Source organism: Porites lutea, chromosome 2 (genome assembly GCF_958299795.1).
Source record: "Porites lutea chromosome 2, jaPorLute2.1, whole genome shotgun sequence".
In the NCBI taxonomy this organism is placed as follows: domain Eukaryota; kingdom Metazoa; phylum Cnidaria; class Anthozoa; order Scleractinia; family Poritidae; genus Porites; species Porites lutea.
The window spans coordinates 37,381,237-37,399,841 of NC_133202.1; the positions used below are offsets into that span (position 1 = coordinate 37,381,237).

At 38.7% G+C, this 18,605-nt stretch overlaps 1 protein-coding gene across 1 annotated transcript in view; it reads left to right on the forward strand.

The window, feature by feature from the left end:
- The first annotated feature begins 1,426 nt into the window (after positions 1–1,426).
- The window catches only part of LOC140926152 (uncharacterized), a 31,439-nt gene continuing 14,260 nt past the window's right edge, over positions 1,427–18,605 (forward strand). The window contains exons 1-3 of the mRNA XM_073375939.1: positions 1,427–1,439; positions 2,204–2,517; positions 7,528–7,755. Coding sequence (XP_073232040.1) covers positions 1,427–1,439; positions 2,204–2,517; positions 7,528–7,755 — 555 coding nt within the window. The remainder of the gene's footprint in view (positions 1,440–2,203; positions 2,518–7,527; positions 7,756–18,605) is intronic.

Genomic DNA, 18,605 nt, shown 5'->3' on the forward strand with positions numbered 1-18,605 from the left:
ATCCAGTATTGCTGTATCTGAGGGAGATGTTGTTACAGTTTTCGAAGACAATCTGCCCCGTAGTCAGTGGAAACTTGGACGAGTGGAGCAGTTGATCCATGGTGCGGACGATCGCGTTAGAGCAGCTGTAGTCAAGGTTATCAGTAAGAGTGGTAGACCTGTTACTATGAAGAGGCCAGTTCAAAGGCTGTTTCCCCTGGAGATACCTGTCGTGAGTAATGATGAGCAACCTCGGGAGGAGCAGATAATTGATAGCATCAGGCCACCCAGGCGTCTTGCCGCTCGGAATGCTGATTATATTCGGAGACTAGTTGACCAGTGATTCGACTGGTCAAGGGGGGAGTGTGTCACGGAGTTTTGTGTTACATTTCACACGTGACATTTTTTATCTTAGATGTAGCCGATCACGTTTCGAACACGTGATCATGTGACACTTTGAACGGAGTATTTTTTTGATTTAGAGAATTGTAATTTTGTCGAAGGCACGTGTATCGGTTTAGAAGCCCGTTTCTTTGTGGAACTCTATCGTTTTTGGCAAGTGTATCGGAATAGAAGCCCGTTACTGTAAGAGATCTATTGGTTTCGAATAAAATCTATCCCAGGCATGGCATCAGAAGAATTTACAAACTTTATACCAAAGAACGACCGGCCGGCAAACTCACGTGATGCGAACCCTCTAGTGACCATCTGGATTATCGTTGATGAGACAACATACAAAGATCCAGTCCCTAAAACACTGGATTAGCTAAGACAGCGACCACGCCTCACCTGGAAAATTGTGAATTTAGACACGCTATGGGCGCTCGTACATTCTATACCTCATGGCTTAGAAAATGTCAGAAATCATAAAGGAAGACATTCTGGTTGCTAATATTTCATTTAGTCAATGTTAAATGAATAATGAATAACATGCTTAGGTTTACAAAAGTTATCTTTAATAATCAGTGGAATTTAAGTGAAGAAAAATCGGAACGAGCTTTTGAAACACCCTGTATGTTAACAGTTAGAATGTCAAGAAGATTTATTAAGCAAGGGGCTTTCTGTATTCTTCCCATACAATGTAGAAAAAAATATTATCCTTATAATGTGGTTTTGTTTGATTTGAAGAACTTATAGACCTATAGGCACTGCCCCAAACAACAAGGGCATAGGAGAAATGTGGATAGATTAAGTTCTAGTAGATTTGTCTGCGTTGAGATGGAGAGAAGTAATGACGCGCCAATGAGCTTCTTTCGGGAGGGGGACAGCTATTCCGAAATATATACCTTGCTTTGGTTACTGTTTCCAAAGGAAGCAAGACTTGAGACTTTCTTATCGGCAACCTTCTTTCGGTTCGCATAAAAAGCATTTCTAGTGTCCCGTCTCGAGAATAATGAAAACCCTTTGTTCGGATCGTTGCGTTTGCTGTACAATGTACGTGTACAAAATGGAAAGGTCAAGTATGTTGGTAATCGTTAAACCTACCTCGTCAAAGAGTTAGAAAAAAGGAAAATGAATGTTAGAATCTAATCTTTTCGATTCTTTGTGATATTTCGGACCGTGACAAGCGATACTCGACCAAGCATACGAATAATTAAGGCTCACAAGCGTGATATTTTTTTCTAGTTTTCGCGCTCTTGAAGTTTAAAATAGCTGAGGCTATATCCATTCACTAATGCGCATATATGAGTGATCATTTCACCAACATTCTCCATTTAAAAGAATTTTCTTCTTTCATGCAACATCATCAATATCATACAATACAAGACAAAATAGTTTTAATTTTTGAAAAAGCAAAGAACTTATTTGCAAGAGTTACAATGGTTTTAAACCGAGCAGCGCAGATGCTTAGAACTTTTTTGAAAGTCTTACAATGTAAAAACTATGAGTTATTCTTATTCACGGTTTGTTTCAATACACGAATCGGGCGAATTCAGGATGGTGTCGTCATGTTGGTCATGGGATGACCAAGCCACAAGCGCACATGTAAACGCGATACGAAATCAAGAAGTCACCTGGGTGTAAAACAAAGTACGAGCTTTTACACGTAAACACCACCTTAATTCTGCAGGCAAATGTTTTTCAAAAGGCAGTAAAATAACAGCGGCCAAATTTGTATCATGTCGATATATACACTTTTAGCTATAAACAGTTACCGTTAAATGTTCAGTTGCAGTCCAAAATACATCAAGGTCAGAAAAGAATTAACACTCATCCTTTTCAGGGCAACCACAGTCAGATGATAGCGAAACTGGTTGTCTCACATCAGTAGACTCGGAAGTTAAAATCAACGAGAAAGAAAAGCTGCTTAGAAGTAAATCAACAGATGGCACACAGACTTCCTTGCAGGATCAGTCATCATCCAAACTTCAGAAAAAATGGCAAGCGTTTTCCCAGAAAACCTATAAGGAAATTGCATCTGCGTGCCCTGGAGGTACTGGAGAGAATAATCTGTTGCTTACGGGTTCCCATTTGGAAGGGAAACAAGAACAGAGAACGTTCGTCAATAGCGACCATCACAAAATTATCTCTGTAGAGGTATGTCTGGAACTCCAATAACATAACAAACAAATAAATTTATTAATTTATTTGTGAAATATTCTACTAAACTTTATTTCTTTATTGCTTGGTAAAATCAAAGAGTATCCATCCTCTCCCCCAGCACCCTTAGACATTTATCAGGCAATTGGCAAGCGCTGTATTCCCTGTGAACAATTTCATCCTGTATTCTACACCATCCGGCCACTTTGGCGTCAGCGGTTCTTTCTATACAAACACTTAAGACCTTGGGCCAGGAGATTAAAAGAGCTTTGTTTTTGCACGGTTAGCCTCGCAGTGAGAACGAGGCTAGCTGTGCAAATACAAAGCTTTTTTAATCTCTTTTTTATGGCCGCCCCGTCACAAAGGTCTATTATGAGGAGTTTTACAAGGGTCGGTTTTGGGCCACTTAATTTATGTTTCATAAATGTGCATGCCCTTTTCGCTGGCATCACTCAGTCGAATAACCTACGTTATTAAAAACTGAGTCATTGGATAATGCAATTGTAGAGCTCTGGCATGATTGACTTTGCCAACGTGGTATATGAGCCATTACACCACGCTCTCCCAATATGGTAACTGTACGCGTCTGCTCAAAATTAAAAGAAGCTGAAAATCGGTTGTTTTTACAAATAAAGTCGGGAAGACTTCTCAATATTTTGTGGGCGTTTTTAATAATAATACGCGTATGGCATCTATACCAATGACACAATTATATGTCATATTTAAGACCAATTCTGATTTAGATGCATGCCTGGGAAGCCGAAGCTTATCGACCTTTACGAGGACAACGCGGAACTGTTCATCAGTAACAGTCAAGTGGGAGATGAGACTATATTAGGCACCATTCATCTTTAAGACATTTTGGAGTGGTACTTGATCAACGTAATAATTGTATCATATGTAAGTCCTTTCAAAACCATAACATCTTGTTGTCGATCGTCAGTGATAAAGATCACTTGAGAAATGTGAGAAGTATTAAAGCGTTTTACAGAAACTTGCTTCAGTACATTGCGCGTTTTCCTGACTTACCTGGGTTATCGAGTTAGCAAAGAAAGTATTTCACCAATGGAAGATAAACTCGATGCTATTACCAATAAGCCTCCTCCAAAAGAATGTATTATAGCTAAAGTCGCATCAGAAATTTTTTATGAAATTTGAGTCAGATTTTTCAAGCGTGCTGCCTCCGCCGCAGACTGCCAAATCGTTGAATAACACCAAACTAAGGGTAAATAAGTGGACAAAAAGAGGCATTAAGAAAACGAACCATAGATTTGAGAACCGTTCGTTTTGACGAAAGTTGCGGGAGCTAAATATTAGCGTAATAACTCAACAACACAGATACTCTGAGATAAAAAAAAAAAACAATCGTTTGGAAATAGCTGTTCAACAAAGGGTGGAAAGCCTTCCAGCGATAGAAAAGGCGCACACCTTAGTAGAGCCTCAGACATGACGTAAGAAGGATTTGCCAAACCTTTATACCAAAGGATCCCGCTGGCCAACAAACTCATCTGATCTGAATATGTGGAAAGACAACGTACAAAGATCTAGTCACCAAAAGCTAGACTAGTCCACAACAACAACAAACAGCAAAATTATATTTAACATAAGTAAAGAATCACACTGACCCGCGCAGAAAGCAAGTGCTAATCTAGACAAGACAGACGAACAACTGAGGGTTAAATGTTAATTATCAATTAATGAATGAGGCTGAGTAGGATATGAAGAATTAAGCAGATCGAGGAGGGTGTTATCCACCGAGGCCGAAGGCCGAGGCATATACACCCTCCGAGATCTGCTTAATTCTTCATATCCTACTAAAGCCGAACTCATCAATTGCTTTATTATTCATTCAAAATTATTCCTAGTTTAAAAACGTAGCTAAAAAACATGTTTACCTGCATCGATGTTAAGTTCATCTTCGATAGTGTACGTTTAGGTTTGTCCAGCTCCGCAAATATTCTCCAAATAGCAGATGTCGCCCTCCGAGTTGTCTTCTTGCTGTTTTTGCCACGCTTTTAGCTATTATTTTGCCTACTTCCAGCTGTAGTTCTTACTCTTGAAACGAGTGAAATGTCCACCATTTTTTTTTCACAACCAAAACAACTCAACCTCGTCCCCAGGTCTTCTCGGTAACGGTGCCTTAACCTGTAGCGGGCTGCATTTTTGACGTCATTTCCTCGTTAAACACAAAATTCTTCCAAATTTGGTCATCAGTAACTGGTTATAATGAATTATGCGTGTGCTTTTAGCCAATTAGAATTGGGGAGATATTTTGAATGAATAATAATTAACAATTATTCTTTGAAATCGAGGTGAATAGTGACTCAATATTTACCGAGACGGGAAGTGACGAGGTAAACATTCCTAAAGCCACTATTCATCGAGATTGAAAAGAATAATTGTTTTAGTATATACACACGAAGTGATCTCAACAAAATCAGAAAGGAAACCATTAAAAAGTACGATTTGATTCACGGATCAAATCACGCGAAAGTTTAAAAATCGACCTTTGCAGAATTTTCAGACATAGCGATTCACAAGTTTATCACTTCGCAAACAACAGTGTAATGGCTTAAATGGAACCGTTAAAAGTTTGAATTCTTTCCTTACCTGAGAAGAAAAGTAAAGCGTTGTTGTTTTCTGTTGACTCGCCAAGTTTATAGCCAAAAGGGTTTGTTGTGTCGTTCTTCGCGTGATGTCGGCTCGGTTCCTCGAGGTGAGACATCGTCTTCCTGTAGCCAGACCTGCCAACCCTCCCGGTTTTTTGTCTTTTCTCACGGTCTCCCGACGAAGACCTGAAATCTCCCGGTTTTTCTGAGAAAACCCTCGCTGATATTAATTGTGAAATGAAGCTTTTAAAGGTTTGTTTCATACAACAAAATCTGTAGCACACGGAACATTTTCCGTTTTGGCTTCCATTGGGTCGTTCTCAAGGTAACCGGGGTCTGGGTACAAGTCTAGCTGACTGTGCCTTCCCGACATGCTTTCCTAAGAGAATTTCACGGGCAGTGGCGGGTTTTCAGCGTGAATCGGAAACAGTATTACATGTTCAGATGAATCCAAACCGAAACGACAACGGAGTGCTGGTAAGACTAAGAAATACGATGTTTCAACTCTACGGTTGTACAGCAGTGCTAATAGTTAACCTTCACCTACGTATAGATTAAATAATTAAGTCAGGTGACGTTTTGCAAAATCTCCAGTTTTTTTTGCTCAGTCTCAAAGTTTTTTTGAGCCCACCTCCAATGTTTTCACTCTTGGAGGTTGGCAGGTCTGTGTAGCATTCTTTTTCCTATTTACTTGAAACGTACAATTTCTGCAAACAATTGCTTTCAAATTTGTTTGTCATAAATAGACTTCGATTTTTGGCCCAAATTTTCTTGTTAGGAAACGCTGAGTTCACGAAACGGCTTCTTCTACGAGAATAAACGGGAGTTGTAAACAATCCATCGGGCACAAAACTCAGCTACAGTAAATTGAAAAACGCCGTTTTGAATCCTTCCAAGTCATTTCTTGCCTTAAAAACATTCAACCCTTGGATTTTGTCGACTTTTAAAAGATCGTTCTCTAAAAGGATTTGAAAAACACCGAGCTCACACATTATCCACTGGCTAGGAGGTGAATATTGTTGAATAGTCCGAGATAGCGAGCAAATCAGATTGCTTAAATCACCAAGATCATTGAGTATGTATATACTAATAATAGGTGTTACTAAAAGAAGTCGGCGAATTTCTCTTTTTAATTCTTTCTTGGGCAGATTTCCCATCTCATCATCGCATCATTTCGAAAATCTCATTCCACAGTTTTACGCATAGTTAGTTCTGTCTTGGTTTACTCTATATGATTCCAGATCTTTAGTAGTCTTTACTATTTCTCCTCATAATTCAGATGTTTCGCCTAGAAAATGTAATTTAAGACACACTTACGAATTTCGCACAGTTGCATACCCCGCCGCTTAGAAATGTCACCAAAAAAAGGAGGCCATTATGGTTACTAATATTTCAGTTATTCCACTTATTCAAAGTAAAATGAATAAGGAATAACATACTTAAATTTACAAAAGGTAGTTTTAGAAGTCATTAAAATAAAAAAATAATAATCGGAACGAACTTTTGAAATACTCGGTACAGTGAATCCTCCGTTCAGAGTACACCCTTGAGACCCAGACAAGTGGCCACTGAATAGACATGCCCTTTCAATGGAAAATAATATTTGTTCACCTTGGCTTGAGATGTCTTCGTAGTGTCCTTCTCAATAATGAGAGGTAATATGCATATGAATACGTTATGAATTAACCATAAGCGTAATTGCCCTGACTCTACAATGTGGCATAGGGAGCTTCGTATTTAACCTAATCCTTAATTCAGCTCTAAAGCACTGATTTTTAGACGTAATCAGTCTAAAAACAGAAAAGAAGATTCAAACAAACAATTCTAATTTCTAATTAGAATTAATTAATTAATGTCTTCGCTCCTCCAAACACCGAGCAGAATTTGGGCCGACTTTGCATGTCAGACAACAAGTGCGAATAAAAAGCGATTTCTGTAGAGCGTTCACCGCAGGCAGAATATGGCGATTTAAGACCAGGTTTTAACCAAGCCTAACCTCGTACGAGGTCTTCCTGAGATGATATTAAAATAGTCATAGCCAAAATGTTTACTTTACTTTAATTCATTTAGCAATTCATTAATAATTTCCTTCTCTAACGTTGTCATTGTTTTTAGGTAAAAATGTGGCTATTCCTTTGTCCCAAGAATGTGTACTGATAATTTGCCGCTAATTTTACCAAAGCACAAAACTAACTCTCCCTTTGCGATCAAAAAATTGTGCACAGCCAGCCTGATAATTTTTAGGAAGTGTTAGGAAATTCAGTCTCTATCCTTACCATGCATTTACCAGTTCTAACAGTGACGTTAGCAAAAGAGGGCTGTTGTGACTTCAATACCAAATTAAAATTTCTACGTTTGTACTTAAAAAGCATTTACATTGGGATCAAATTTTGCTTAGGTCGTTTATACTCGAGATCAGCCGAACTACGACCAAGGAGACTTTCCTCGGGAGAATGCTTCTGACAATGACCACCTAAATCAACAGCAGAATGAGAACGAAACACAAGGAGAGCGTCGACAAGAGGCTAATGCAACTGACGCTGCTTCTGAGCAGTTTGGAGAATCCTCATTGTCTGGGAGAACTACTGAGACTCACTTTTATTCCACAGATACGCAAGGTATTGAGGTAAGGCAAACTTTACAGCAGATCCTATAAGTTGAAAGTTTCACCCCTATTTGAGGATCGTTGCGATACACTTTCCTCGTCAGTCGAATCTTTTCATAAGCATCACCGGAATTTTAAAAAAGGAGGTATCGATTATTTTATTAGCGATTTTGTTTCTCAAATCAAAATCGGCTGAAAACTAAGAACTGTCGAAATTTTCCTGAAAGAGACAATTCTAAACGTGGATAGATTTGTTTCCTGCCAATATGAAACAACTGGCTAATTTCATAAATGGTGTTATCGCTGAGAAAATAATCAGAATGAGTATAATACTTCCTCATTTTCTCTTGATAAAAAAAAGGATTATGTGTTCTTGTTTATCTCCACCAACTTTTAACAGCAGTTGTCTGTAAGATTCGAACTATATTGGAAAGTCGCTGCCAGACTATCTCGCCGAATTGGCTAAAAATTGGCATAAACGTAACAAAATGTTCATTAAAAATAATAAATAAATCATGAACAAAAGTGCCGTGTTTAGGTTGAAGTTATCCTTTCCTAACGTTTCGGGCCTGGCCCTTCATCAGTGGAAATACCAGTTCGTTGAAACCGTTGCAAGGTTTATATACGCCATAAATTAGAAATAAAAATTAAAGGCTTTGTGGTACACGCGCGGCTCTGCGCGCGGCCTAGAGGAAACGGAAGTCGGAGTTTAAACCGCGCGGCTGACTGGTGCCAAGTTGAAATATCAGTCGCATTTCCAGGCGCTTCCGTTGCGCGTTATCTACAGAGAGCGTCATTCCTCGAACCAAAGCGTCGTCGATTGAGTGACCAGCCGTGTTAAAATGTTCAGCCACAGGAGACCCCGGCAAGTTTTTTTCAATGCTCGGAAGGTGTTCGCCAAAACGTTGTCTTAAAGTGCGCCCTGTTTCGCCGATATAGAGGGCAGGGCAACGGCGACAGGAGATGCAGTAGACCAAGCCAGACGTTTGTCAAGAGAACGCCTTCTTGATGACAAAAGAATTTTGAGAGCCACGGATACTAGTGTCGCTAGAAATGTAATGGCACCACAAAGCCTTTAATTTTTATTTCTAATTTATGGCGTACATAAACCTTGCAACGGTTTCAAAGAACTGGTATTTCCACTGATGAAGGGCCAGGCCTGAAACGTTTGGAAAGGATAACTTCAACCTAAACACGGCACTTTTGTTCATGATTTATTTATTATTTTTAATGAACATTTTTGTTACTTCTATTTTCTTAAGTGCTACGTAGCTTAACGGAAATTCTTTCGTCATTTGTTAAAAATTGGCATGTAGACTTGATTCGGGGTCTTTAATAAGGAATAGGTAACTTTAGGTTCTAATTCCTCCTATTTCGGAAATTTTCGACATGGCCGGTTTTTGGGTACGTGCCTCGGACCGGCGCCATCTTGGTTAATAGAAGCTGTTTTTGAGCCTTCCACTACAACCCTGTCTTCAAAGCTAATCTTCCCTTGCCGATACACATTGAGAGAACTATCCCTCTTCATTGTATTTTTAGAAACTACTTCGAAATTGATAACGTTTTCGCAACGATCGATTAAATTTTTGGTTGGTATACTTTTTTATTATATAGACACGAGTGTTTTACAGGAAAATATATCACTCGTAAAATTCATAAAAACTACATCCGGGACCCGAGTGGTTTATTTTCCATAATCTCACACATGAGTTTATCGATGACGTAATTTCGGTAATTTCCCTCCAAAATTTGTAGGCGTCTCGCGTCCTTTGAATTTTAATTACACATTTTTCAAAGCTTTCCTTTTATTTTGTAATTGTAGAGCTTTATTCAGCTCAGTGTTATTTCTCAAGATTATTGTAAACAATGTCTTATATTGCTGTACTGTAAATTTGAGCCGTCACAATTACTTATTGGCGAATAAAAATCTATTATTTTATCGATGTCTTTTTGTCTATATAATAAAAAGAACATTACACGGTGGCTTGAAGATATGAATTTTTTATTATTATTTATTATTATTTATTATTTTTTTAGCCTGAATACTCCTTGTTTGTAGTTAAATCGAGTTCGTTAACAAAAAAAAATTGGGCAAATTTAACGGAGCAGAAACAAAAGTAAGGAATGGAAGAGTGTTCTAGCGACTTTGCCTTGCATCGAATACTCGCCAGGTGTTGCCAAAATTACAATCGATAATAAAGGTTCTGTCACTAAATCTGAGTGATCTGAATAATAAAATTAGCCTCTGTAATATTAGCGATAGCTCTGCTGCGAAAAACGGTATAAAAAGGAAAATGAATCTGATATATTTATGCTACGACGCGTAACCAAAATGCAACCATCACAGTCGAACTGGAATTCTCCTGATTTTCCTCCAGTTCCTTTATCGAAACCAGAGCTTTTAAAATTAACCATAGTAGTGAAAATTGAAATATGTTACCTTACTTGACGACAAAGATGCCAATTTCCCTCTTGCTCGAAAAAAAAGTAATATTTTCCTACGCATATCGCGGGTCGTCACGTTCTTTACATGACGTTACAACTCACGTGAAACCTCCTGGTTTCAAACAACTGAACTGAAGAATCCGTGAAAATCCTAGCCAGGCAATAAATAATGGAAGTTGATATAAGTTATCATAATTAGTGAGCGAGGGTGCGATGATAGTTCCAGCTACATGTATTTACAGCGTTTGAAGATTCGCTCAACACTCATGAGACATGAGCCCTTGAAATAAACATCATTACTTCCGTTTTTACAAACTGGGCGTTGGCAAAGTAAAAATAGATTCAATGTATCTTGTACCCCATTAACAACGGTTCCGTGCAAAATTTTCAGGTATTTTGTTCCAATCACGAATCTCGTTTTGAGGCGATTCTTCGTCTTTCTATAAAGTGTTTTGTGATAAACAGGAAAATTGGTTTGGAAGGGGTTGAGAAGAATGAGGAGATACAAAATGTGGAGATACAAAAACCCCAGTCACCCCACCGAGGGGCTTAAAAACTGTGTGCAAATGCCCCACCCTAGGAACAATTCCAGATTTTCGTTTTCTTGAAAAAGCCTAAAATCGCGTCCATAGTCCATGCATGGATAACGCAAGAGAGTCCTAATTCTAAGTAAAGGAAACAGCAAAGAAAATTCAGTTAGCGACTAGAGTGTTTATCCGATATCGCGAACAATAGGAGTGTTCTTTCACGGAGTGATTGAAGATGTGTCTGCAGTTTAAAGTAAAATCATTCACCATGCTCACGAACCTTTCTACAACATAAGTGTACCAACTGAAGTAATATCAGTGGTAAAAAACGAACGCTTTTTACTGTAGGACGATGACGTCATCATACAAAAGGCGTCTTCACTCTGGCATCCTCAATTTCAAACCGTCAAAACCTAGTTTTCTCTGCTCGTCAACTCAAAAACGCCTCTAAGGACAAGTAGTGGTAATGTGCTTGTTAGTAAGACGTCCAACATAAGGAAACATTCATAGTCAATTTGGTCAATGCATTAAAAAAGGGAAATATTCTCCTTTTCCCTTAGGGACAGAGTTCAAAAGGCCAAAAGATTTTCATTTCAGCTCTAGCATGTGTTATCTAAAGATTTGCCTTGAGCTTCTCTGAATTTTCCAGATCAAACAAGCTGTACCCATCGTACATAATCTTGCCTGGGCTTCCATGAAAAATTGCACTTGATCAGAAGCCTTCAAGTTCATCGTCTGCCGCGACAACTTTATGATCTTTTTGAATGGGTGGTTTTCTGGAACTATCCTATCGTTTGTCCTTTCTGGTCGTCACTATATTAGAGAGCACGTTTCAATTTCTCTCCAGCAAAAGTCGCTATATGATCAGGAGCGTAGCCGGGATTTTCCAGGTGTGCGCACAATTTTTTAAACTTACCCTAACTTCTTACTCAGTTCTCCTGTAACGTTTCCCCATTACGTTTGCTCTGTTAACTAGGTGAGGTTATGCGTGGATGAAATGGCAATTGCAATCGGTGAGAAAATTAGGTTAGACACTTTGCCCTCAAGGACGGTTCTCGCGTTTTGCTGACACTTTCTATCTTAGAAGGGAAAAGTGGAGTTTTGCCTTCCCCACTCCGTGTAAACAATGTCGTTCGGCTGTTTAAACTATTCTTTAGAAAACAACAAACTACCCAACTTTAATTTTTAATAAAGGTATAAGGGTAGGAATCCAAATTGTTTTCAAATGTTCTTCAAAATGTACGCCATGCAAATGGCGTGTTTCACTGATTTTAACGCGAAGATTGTGAAGCAATGTCTAGTCAGTACGGGGGCTAATGATCCATCGTAAAAATTTGAAATTGAAAAGAAACATCTTGTATATTAGGAGTACACATTTTTAGTTATTTTATCGAGTTCTGAGAAAACAAATTTGTTTCTTCTTGAATTTGTTATGCTCTCATCCATTTTGAGTGTTTTTAGTCTTTCCGATATGCCCGTCGGATGTCGGAAATTACCGTAAATGATCGATTTAGCGCCGTGGCGCTTATTTCATTTTCCATTTTAAAGGTGCGGCGCTTATTAGGGAGAGGCGCTTATTTCAACTACAGGTAAACCACAAAGGGGAATATACAAAGAACTCAGAGTTGGGCAAGAAAAAGGACAAATATGCACCCCTCGAACTGTTATAGAAACCTGGTTTCGAAAGTTTCCGTACATTAAAACTTTAGAACTCACGAGTTGGTGTGGCAAGCGATATGGTTTTGATATCTTTTTATATCAAGCGCCGTAACAAAAGTGGGGCGTTTATTTGTAAATCAAATTAGCACTGGGGCGCTTATTCGAGAGAGGCGTTTATTCGAGAAGCGGCACTTGATCGATCTTTTACGGTAACTTCCATTTTCTTTGGAAAAAAAGGAAAAAGTGAAAGATTTCCCCGTAGTCCCCGTCGTAGACGCTTTCATGTGCATTGGTTAAATGTTCTTTTCATAACCTTCTATGCTTATAATCGCGCATTCTGACGTCATTTATCCTTGAAAAATTAGTTTATCGAAGAAAGAGTGAAGTAAAGGTCTCATGAGGCGTTTGTGATTTCGTAAACTATTTGACGCAGTCCTTTTTTTACGGCTCATGGCCGTTGGTGAAATTGCTATTTGGATTTTCTTGAATTGAAAAGCGCGGGCTCTTTCTAAACGTGGCGTTGTTTATGGGACCTCAGTATACCGAATCAGTTGGTGGCAAACGGCATGTGATAAGACATGGACTGGACTAATAAAACATGGATTAATAAAACATGCATTAATAAAACGTGGAGTGATAAAACATGGATTAATAAGACATGAAGTGAAAAAACATGGTTAAAAATAAGCGACGGGCATCACACGACTCCTGCACTTAGTCGTATTGGAAGTTATATGGCCCTCAGAGCTTCGCTCTAACTAGTACGTCCATTAAGAGATTTTCCCTTGCTATAAGATATGAGGGGAGGCTTCTTGAAGATTTCTGTTAGTCGTTGCTGGTTTTGTATAAGGTGCCATTTCCCCATAAGATTTCTCTTATACGTAAAGCCGGCTGGTATTGTGTAACAAAAGGTACAAGTTTTTTGGGTGCGGATTTGTTTCTCTGTTGTAGGGCTGTTTTCCTGTCGGCAAATTTTACCTCAGAGAGGTACTTTCTTAAAATAGCGGCAGGGGAGCCTCTTTCTAACAGGCGGTTTTGAAAATTTCTGATATTCCTCTAAAATGTGATCTGCGAGGAATTAGTCCTTAAAGGCCTGAGCGCTTCTCCTTTAATAAAGCCTTTTTTCACGCCTGTTGGGTGACACGAGTAGAAGTCCGTGTACTGGAATGTTTCTGCTGGTTTGTAAATAAAAATGTGTTTGCACGCACGTCTAGGATTGATCCCTTGCTCCTTTTGCATACTTTTGTGTCCAAGAACTTGATCTCTGTTTCTGGTGACATCTCAGCCGTGAATTTTATCGTAGAGTGAAAGTTATTTGCTTTTTCCACAAAGCTCTCAATTTTGTCTAGACTTGTGTTCCATAGCGAAAACACATCGTCAATATACCTTTTCCAAAAAAGCGGTTTGATGTAACTCTGACTCAATATTTGTTTTTCTATTCTGGCCATGAAGAAGTATGCAAAAGCAACGGCCATCTTTGTTGCCATGGCTATTCCATGGGTTTGTAGGTAGTTGCTACCGCAAAATTGGAACGCGTTTTCTGTTAATATAGGGTAGAGCATTTCTCTTAGGTATTTGGTGGGTATGGGGGCTTTGTCCCCATAAAAATCTTCGTATGCGTGACATACGGTTTTTACAACCTCTTCTTGTGGTATGTTGGTGTAGAAACTAGTAACGTCCATAGAGACTAGGACTGTATTTTTGGGCAATTTTGCACTTTCAATAAAATTCAGGAAGTCTGTCGTATCTTTTAGATACGAGTCATGCTTCTGCGCTGTTGGCTGAATGAGTCGATCTACAAATGCAGATATCCGCTCAGTGGGGCCATCACACGGCATTCACACCCTGATATTATAGGCGGCACTGGTCAAAAGACAACATTAATTTTGACAGTTTGAATAATTAATAAAACGGTCTATTTTATACGAAATACTTTTGTTGTTGGCAAACAAAAGTGACTCTTTTGAGAAAAAGTAACATAAAATATAACCGGCCCTATTTCATTTTATTTCCGACCGGAAATATTGCGTGACAGAAAGCAGAAGCTACTGGAACATCACTGTACCTGCGTCATGTTTGTCATATTCAGATCCAATGAAACCTAGGGAAAAAAACCTTTTCTTACTTGGTCATAAATCCTTGTTATATCACTCCATGTTTTATTAAGCCATGTTTTATTAATCCAGTCCGTGTTTTACCAATCCAGTCCGGTCGATATCTTATCACATGCCATGGCAAACAACGAAAAGGTTATTATGTGGTAAGTTACAGTGATGAACCTTGCCTCGAGATGGTCATATTTTTGTACGTACCTTCAGTGTTGCTCTGTTATAGATCGGGGTGGGGGGGTTAGAGAGAGATCAGAACATCGAGGTCAAGTATTTTTTTAAGTTATCCGCTGACGAGTTACTAGTTTTCAAGTGATCGCAGGCTCAAGTTCAATTTTTTTTCAAATTCAAATGAAATATCTTGTGTTTATGTGCCGCACAATTAATATTTTGATTGCAAAATGACCTCGGACGCGAAAATTCAGCCAGCTGTTACAGGCAGGGAAGACAGTTGCTTTTTACTTTTTTCACCATGGTCACGCGTTGGTCACGCTCTACGTCCAAGTTTTATGCTCTGATTGGTCAAAATTTGACAGGTGAGTTCATGCGGAAAATTTATGCAGTATCTTCAATCTTGTTTACTTTGACAGCTGAAGCTGACAGAGTTTTATGTCAACCTGTGATGTTTTTAACTGTTTTTTTCCACTTAATGTACAAAATGAAATTCAGCTGCTATCAGGAGTCTTCTGTTATTCATGGCTAGTTTGATTATTGGGTTTTTGGTTGAGAAATAGGTCGCTTGTCAAAGTCGGATGGCATCGTTTTCGTTTTCACATTGCTTGATGCGTAAGAGGGTTGCAAAGTCTCAAGCGATACTGGCCTTACTTGATACCTTTCAGGAGCTGCATCTCGAATGGTAAGCCAGAGTAATTATTGTATTTGATGTTTGTTTTTTGTATCTAATTTAATGAAGTCGAGCGTAGTTTAGGCGGGTATTTAGTTTATGCACGTTTGTAAGATTTGAGACAATGTTCTGACCGAGTATCAGGTTTGATATAAGCTTACAGAACTTCAAAAAGCCTTTAGACAGTTTCTCACCGCAAATAGAAAAAAAACGTTCCAAAGAATATTTAGTTATAATTCTGGCGGTAAAGAAAGCTTTGAGCGATTTTCTTGCCTCGAGGGAAGCCGGCTTAAAACATAAACTTAAGCTTGAAGCTTGAAGACTCAGGATTTTTAGGGACACTTTAATACCTGTCTTCCTGAATGAAAATTTTTCTCTCTGTATATGTTTCACCGAATTATATTTCTTTTATTGATTGTTAGTAGTCTCTCTTCTAATTTTAATCGCTGTGCCGATTGTTTTCCAGTCGTTCAGTGAACAACGCTCGCAGGAGTACTCAAAATGCCGCGCGTTAAACCATTAAATAAACATAATAAATTCTTTATTATAATGGAACGTAACTCTATTAATGTTCATTCAAACAGTCGCCACAGCTCGCACTACAAAAGTGAGAACTGGATGGCCGTATAGGTGATTTTGGAAATTTTTTTAACCGTTTAGCTGAAAGCCCACGCGTGCTTCCATCGTCCTGAATATTGAATGAGTGCAATTTGTATTGTGAAATACTGCTTCCTGTCCGAGGTCTGCATGATAATATACAGATTTAGCCATGGCTAAAAGCGAAGCTCTCGATAATATTTATAGTTTCTTCAAACAAAATATAAAATCGGGTAATGCTAAGCGGGGAAGGCATGCAACGCCGGAAAACCGGTGAAAAACAACAATAGGTCTAATTAGCAAAAACAACTTTGCCCGTGCAGCACACTTTTTTTCTACATTTTTTTTGCCGTTGTTTTGCACGACTACAACGTGAAACTTCCAGAGACTTCGTAGTTACACGTTTTATGGAGGAAATGTCGTAGGTGTTTCCGTTCACTTTTTCTCACTGCCGCTCATTTCCACCTTGCATTGGTGGCCGCTAGCACTTCTCATTTTGTCAACGCCGCTACACAAAATTTTCATGTTGTTCTTCCCACAAAAAAATGTCTCCTTCGGTTTTTCATCTCTCACTCTAAATCCCTGTCGCCCTTTCTCGCTTTCTTGCCCTTTTCTCGTTGAGCTTCGCTGGCCTGCTGCCCACTTTCTCTTTTTCTCTGTCTTTCTCTTGCTCTATATTCCAAATTTTTGGACATGACAATTTATCTTAGTTTAATACTTTAGACAGCACGGATACAGAGACAATTTCCGCTTTCTGTTTTCGTCTTTATTGACTCTTTTGTTGTCTCTGCTTTGCAAGACGCTGGTGGCTATGCGATTTTCCGCCAAAATAACCTCGAGTTGCATTTGGGTTGCCATACCTGTTGATTGAGTTATTTTACATTGGTATGCCTGTGGTGCCGACGGACGGTCTCTCGGGCGGGGGGGTGGTGTACGGTCACGTGATTACCAAATTTTCTCGGATGGGTAGATTACTTGATTTCTTACCCATGGTGTTTTTGGGTGCACATATGAGGCTATCAACTCGATGTAAGATTTGGTTCACTCTTGGGCTGTTTGCAAATTATTTTTCTCTAAAATCACGTAGCCTTTCCCTCAAAAGTCAAATAAATGTGCTCTAAAGTTAACTGAATTGTGGAATACAAGTTTATTGTTTGATTTAAATTATAAATTTATTAATGGCAGCCTCGCTTTTAGCCCTGGCTAAATAACAATTATTCACCGAAGTGGAGGTGGCTAGTCGTGATTATTTACCGAGCTGCGAAGCAGCGAGGTAAATATCCACCATTAGCCACCGACACTGAGGTGAATAACTGTTTTAGTATATACTAAAACGATGAGATAATTGAGCACAAAAATGATGATTTTTAACTCAAATACTGTTGCCAACGACTACAATTTTGGCGCGTAATGACCGAACGGCCGCGGTCGTAGCTTTTTCTTGCAGACAAATAAAACTATTGAAGGCATTTGTTTAGCTCTTGCAGGGAAATTTCAAAAGGAGTTGTGAATTCATTTTCTAGTTAAAATCATTCTGTAAAAAAGACTATTAAATTTAGTTTTAAGCTTATTTATGAACAAGTCAACTAAATAAAATAACGCAAGACTTAAGCTTAATTTGCGTTTGTAAACAAAAAACTTTTTCACCGGTTTTATCTATAACTTCGAGTCAAAAAGACAAAGCTTTACCTGTTAAAACTTCCAAACCGAACTTCGTCACCTTCTTCGTGTATTTCGGGAACAGCTTGCTTGTTAGTTGTGAAATTTTTCTGTTTGTTACGGCACTAAACCGGGAAGGCATTTTGCTCGCAAGTTTAATACGCGAGTTTGCCGTCGCTCGCACGAAGGAACTGGAGGTGAATCAGTGAATAGTGCAGGATATTCACTGATTGAGTAGCCAATCAGAGGTCGCGAAAAACACTATCTACTGTTTTAGTATATACTAATTAAGAAATGCAACCATGGAGTTATGGATGCACGCGGGAAGTTGCTAAGCACGAAAGAAGCGTAAGAGTCCGAGTGCGACTCTAGCTTCTTGAGTGCTTAGTAAACCTCCCAAGTGCATCCATAACTCCATGGTTGCACAGCTGCAACGTTTACCATTTCTTTTATAACATAATCAAAAGAGAAAAACATTATTTTCCATTTGCCTTCGGTTGATTCATCCGTCCGACTTCATGTATGCTGCCATCTGCCCGCCCCTTTGAGTTTTTCTTTCGCTGAATCAACCGTTCTCCGTCCTCAGGTAAATTGCAAAACGTTTTTTGTTGTTATTCTGAATGGCATCTGTCTACTTGCTCTTAATGTTACGGTAATAACTTTGAGGGAAAACTATAGCTGCAACTATAAACACCAACTAAAAAAAACTAAATAAATGAAATAATTATCAAGCTTATTTATGTGACAATTTTTGATATAAACGTAAAGTAGAAATGAGAAAATTTGACTGTAATTCCTTTAGAATAACAGGTAACACTAATTTTAAAAAGAAATTAACTAGCTTTGTATCGAAATCTGCCTGGGGAAATCCAGCTATGAAAGTCAAAGTTGCAACTGAAATTCGCCGACACACAGCCGGCGCTGAAGCTGTTGTTTTTTGACCGTTCTCTAAACGACTGTTATGAATGAACACTGAGGAACAAAATAATACACAAAGACGTTATTTTTTGAAACATTTATTTGAAAACCCAA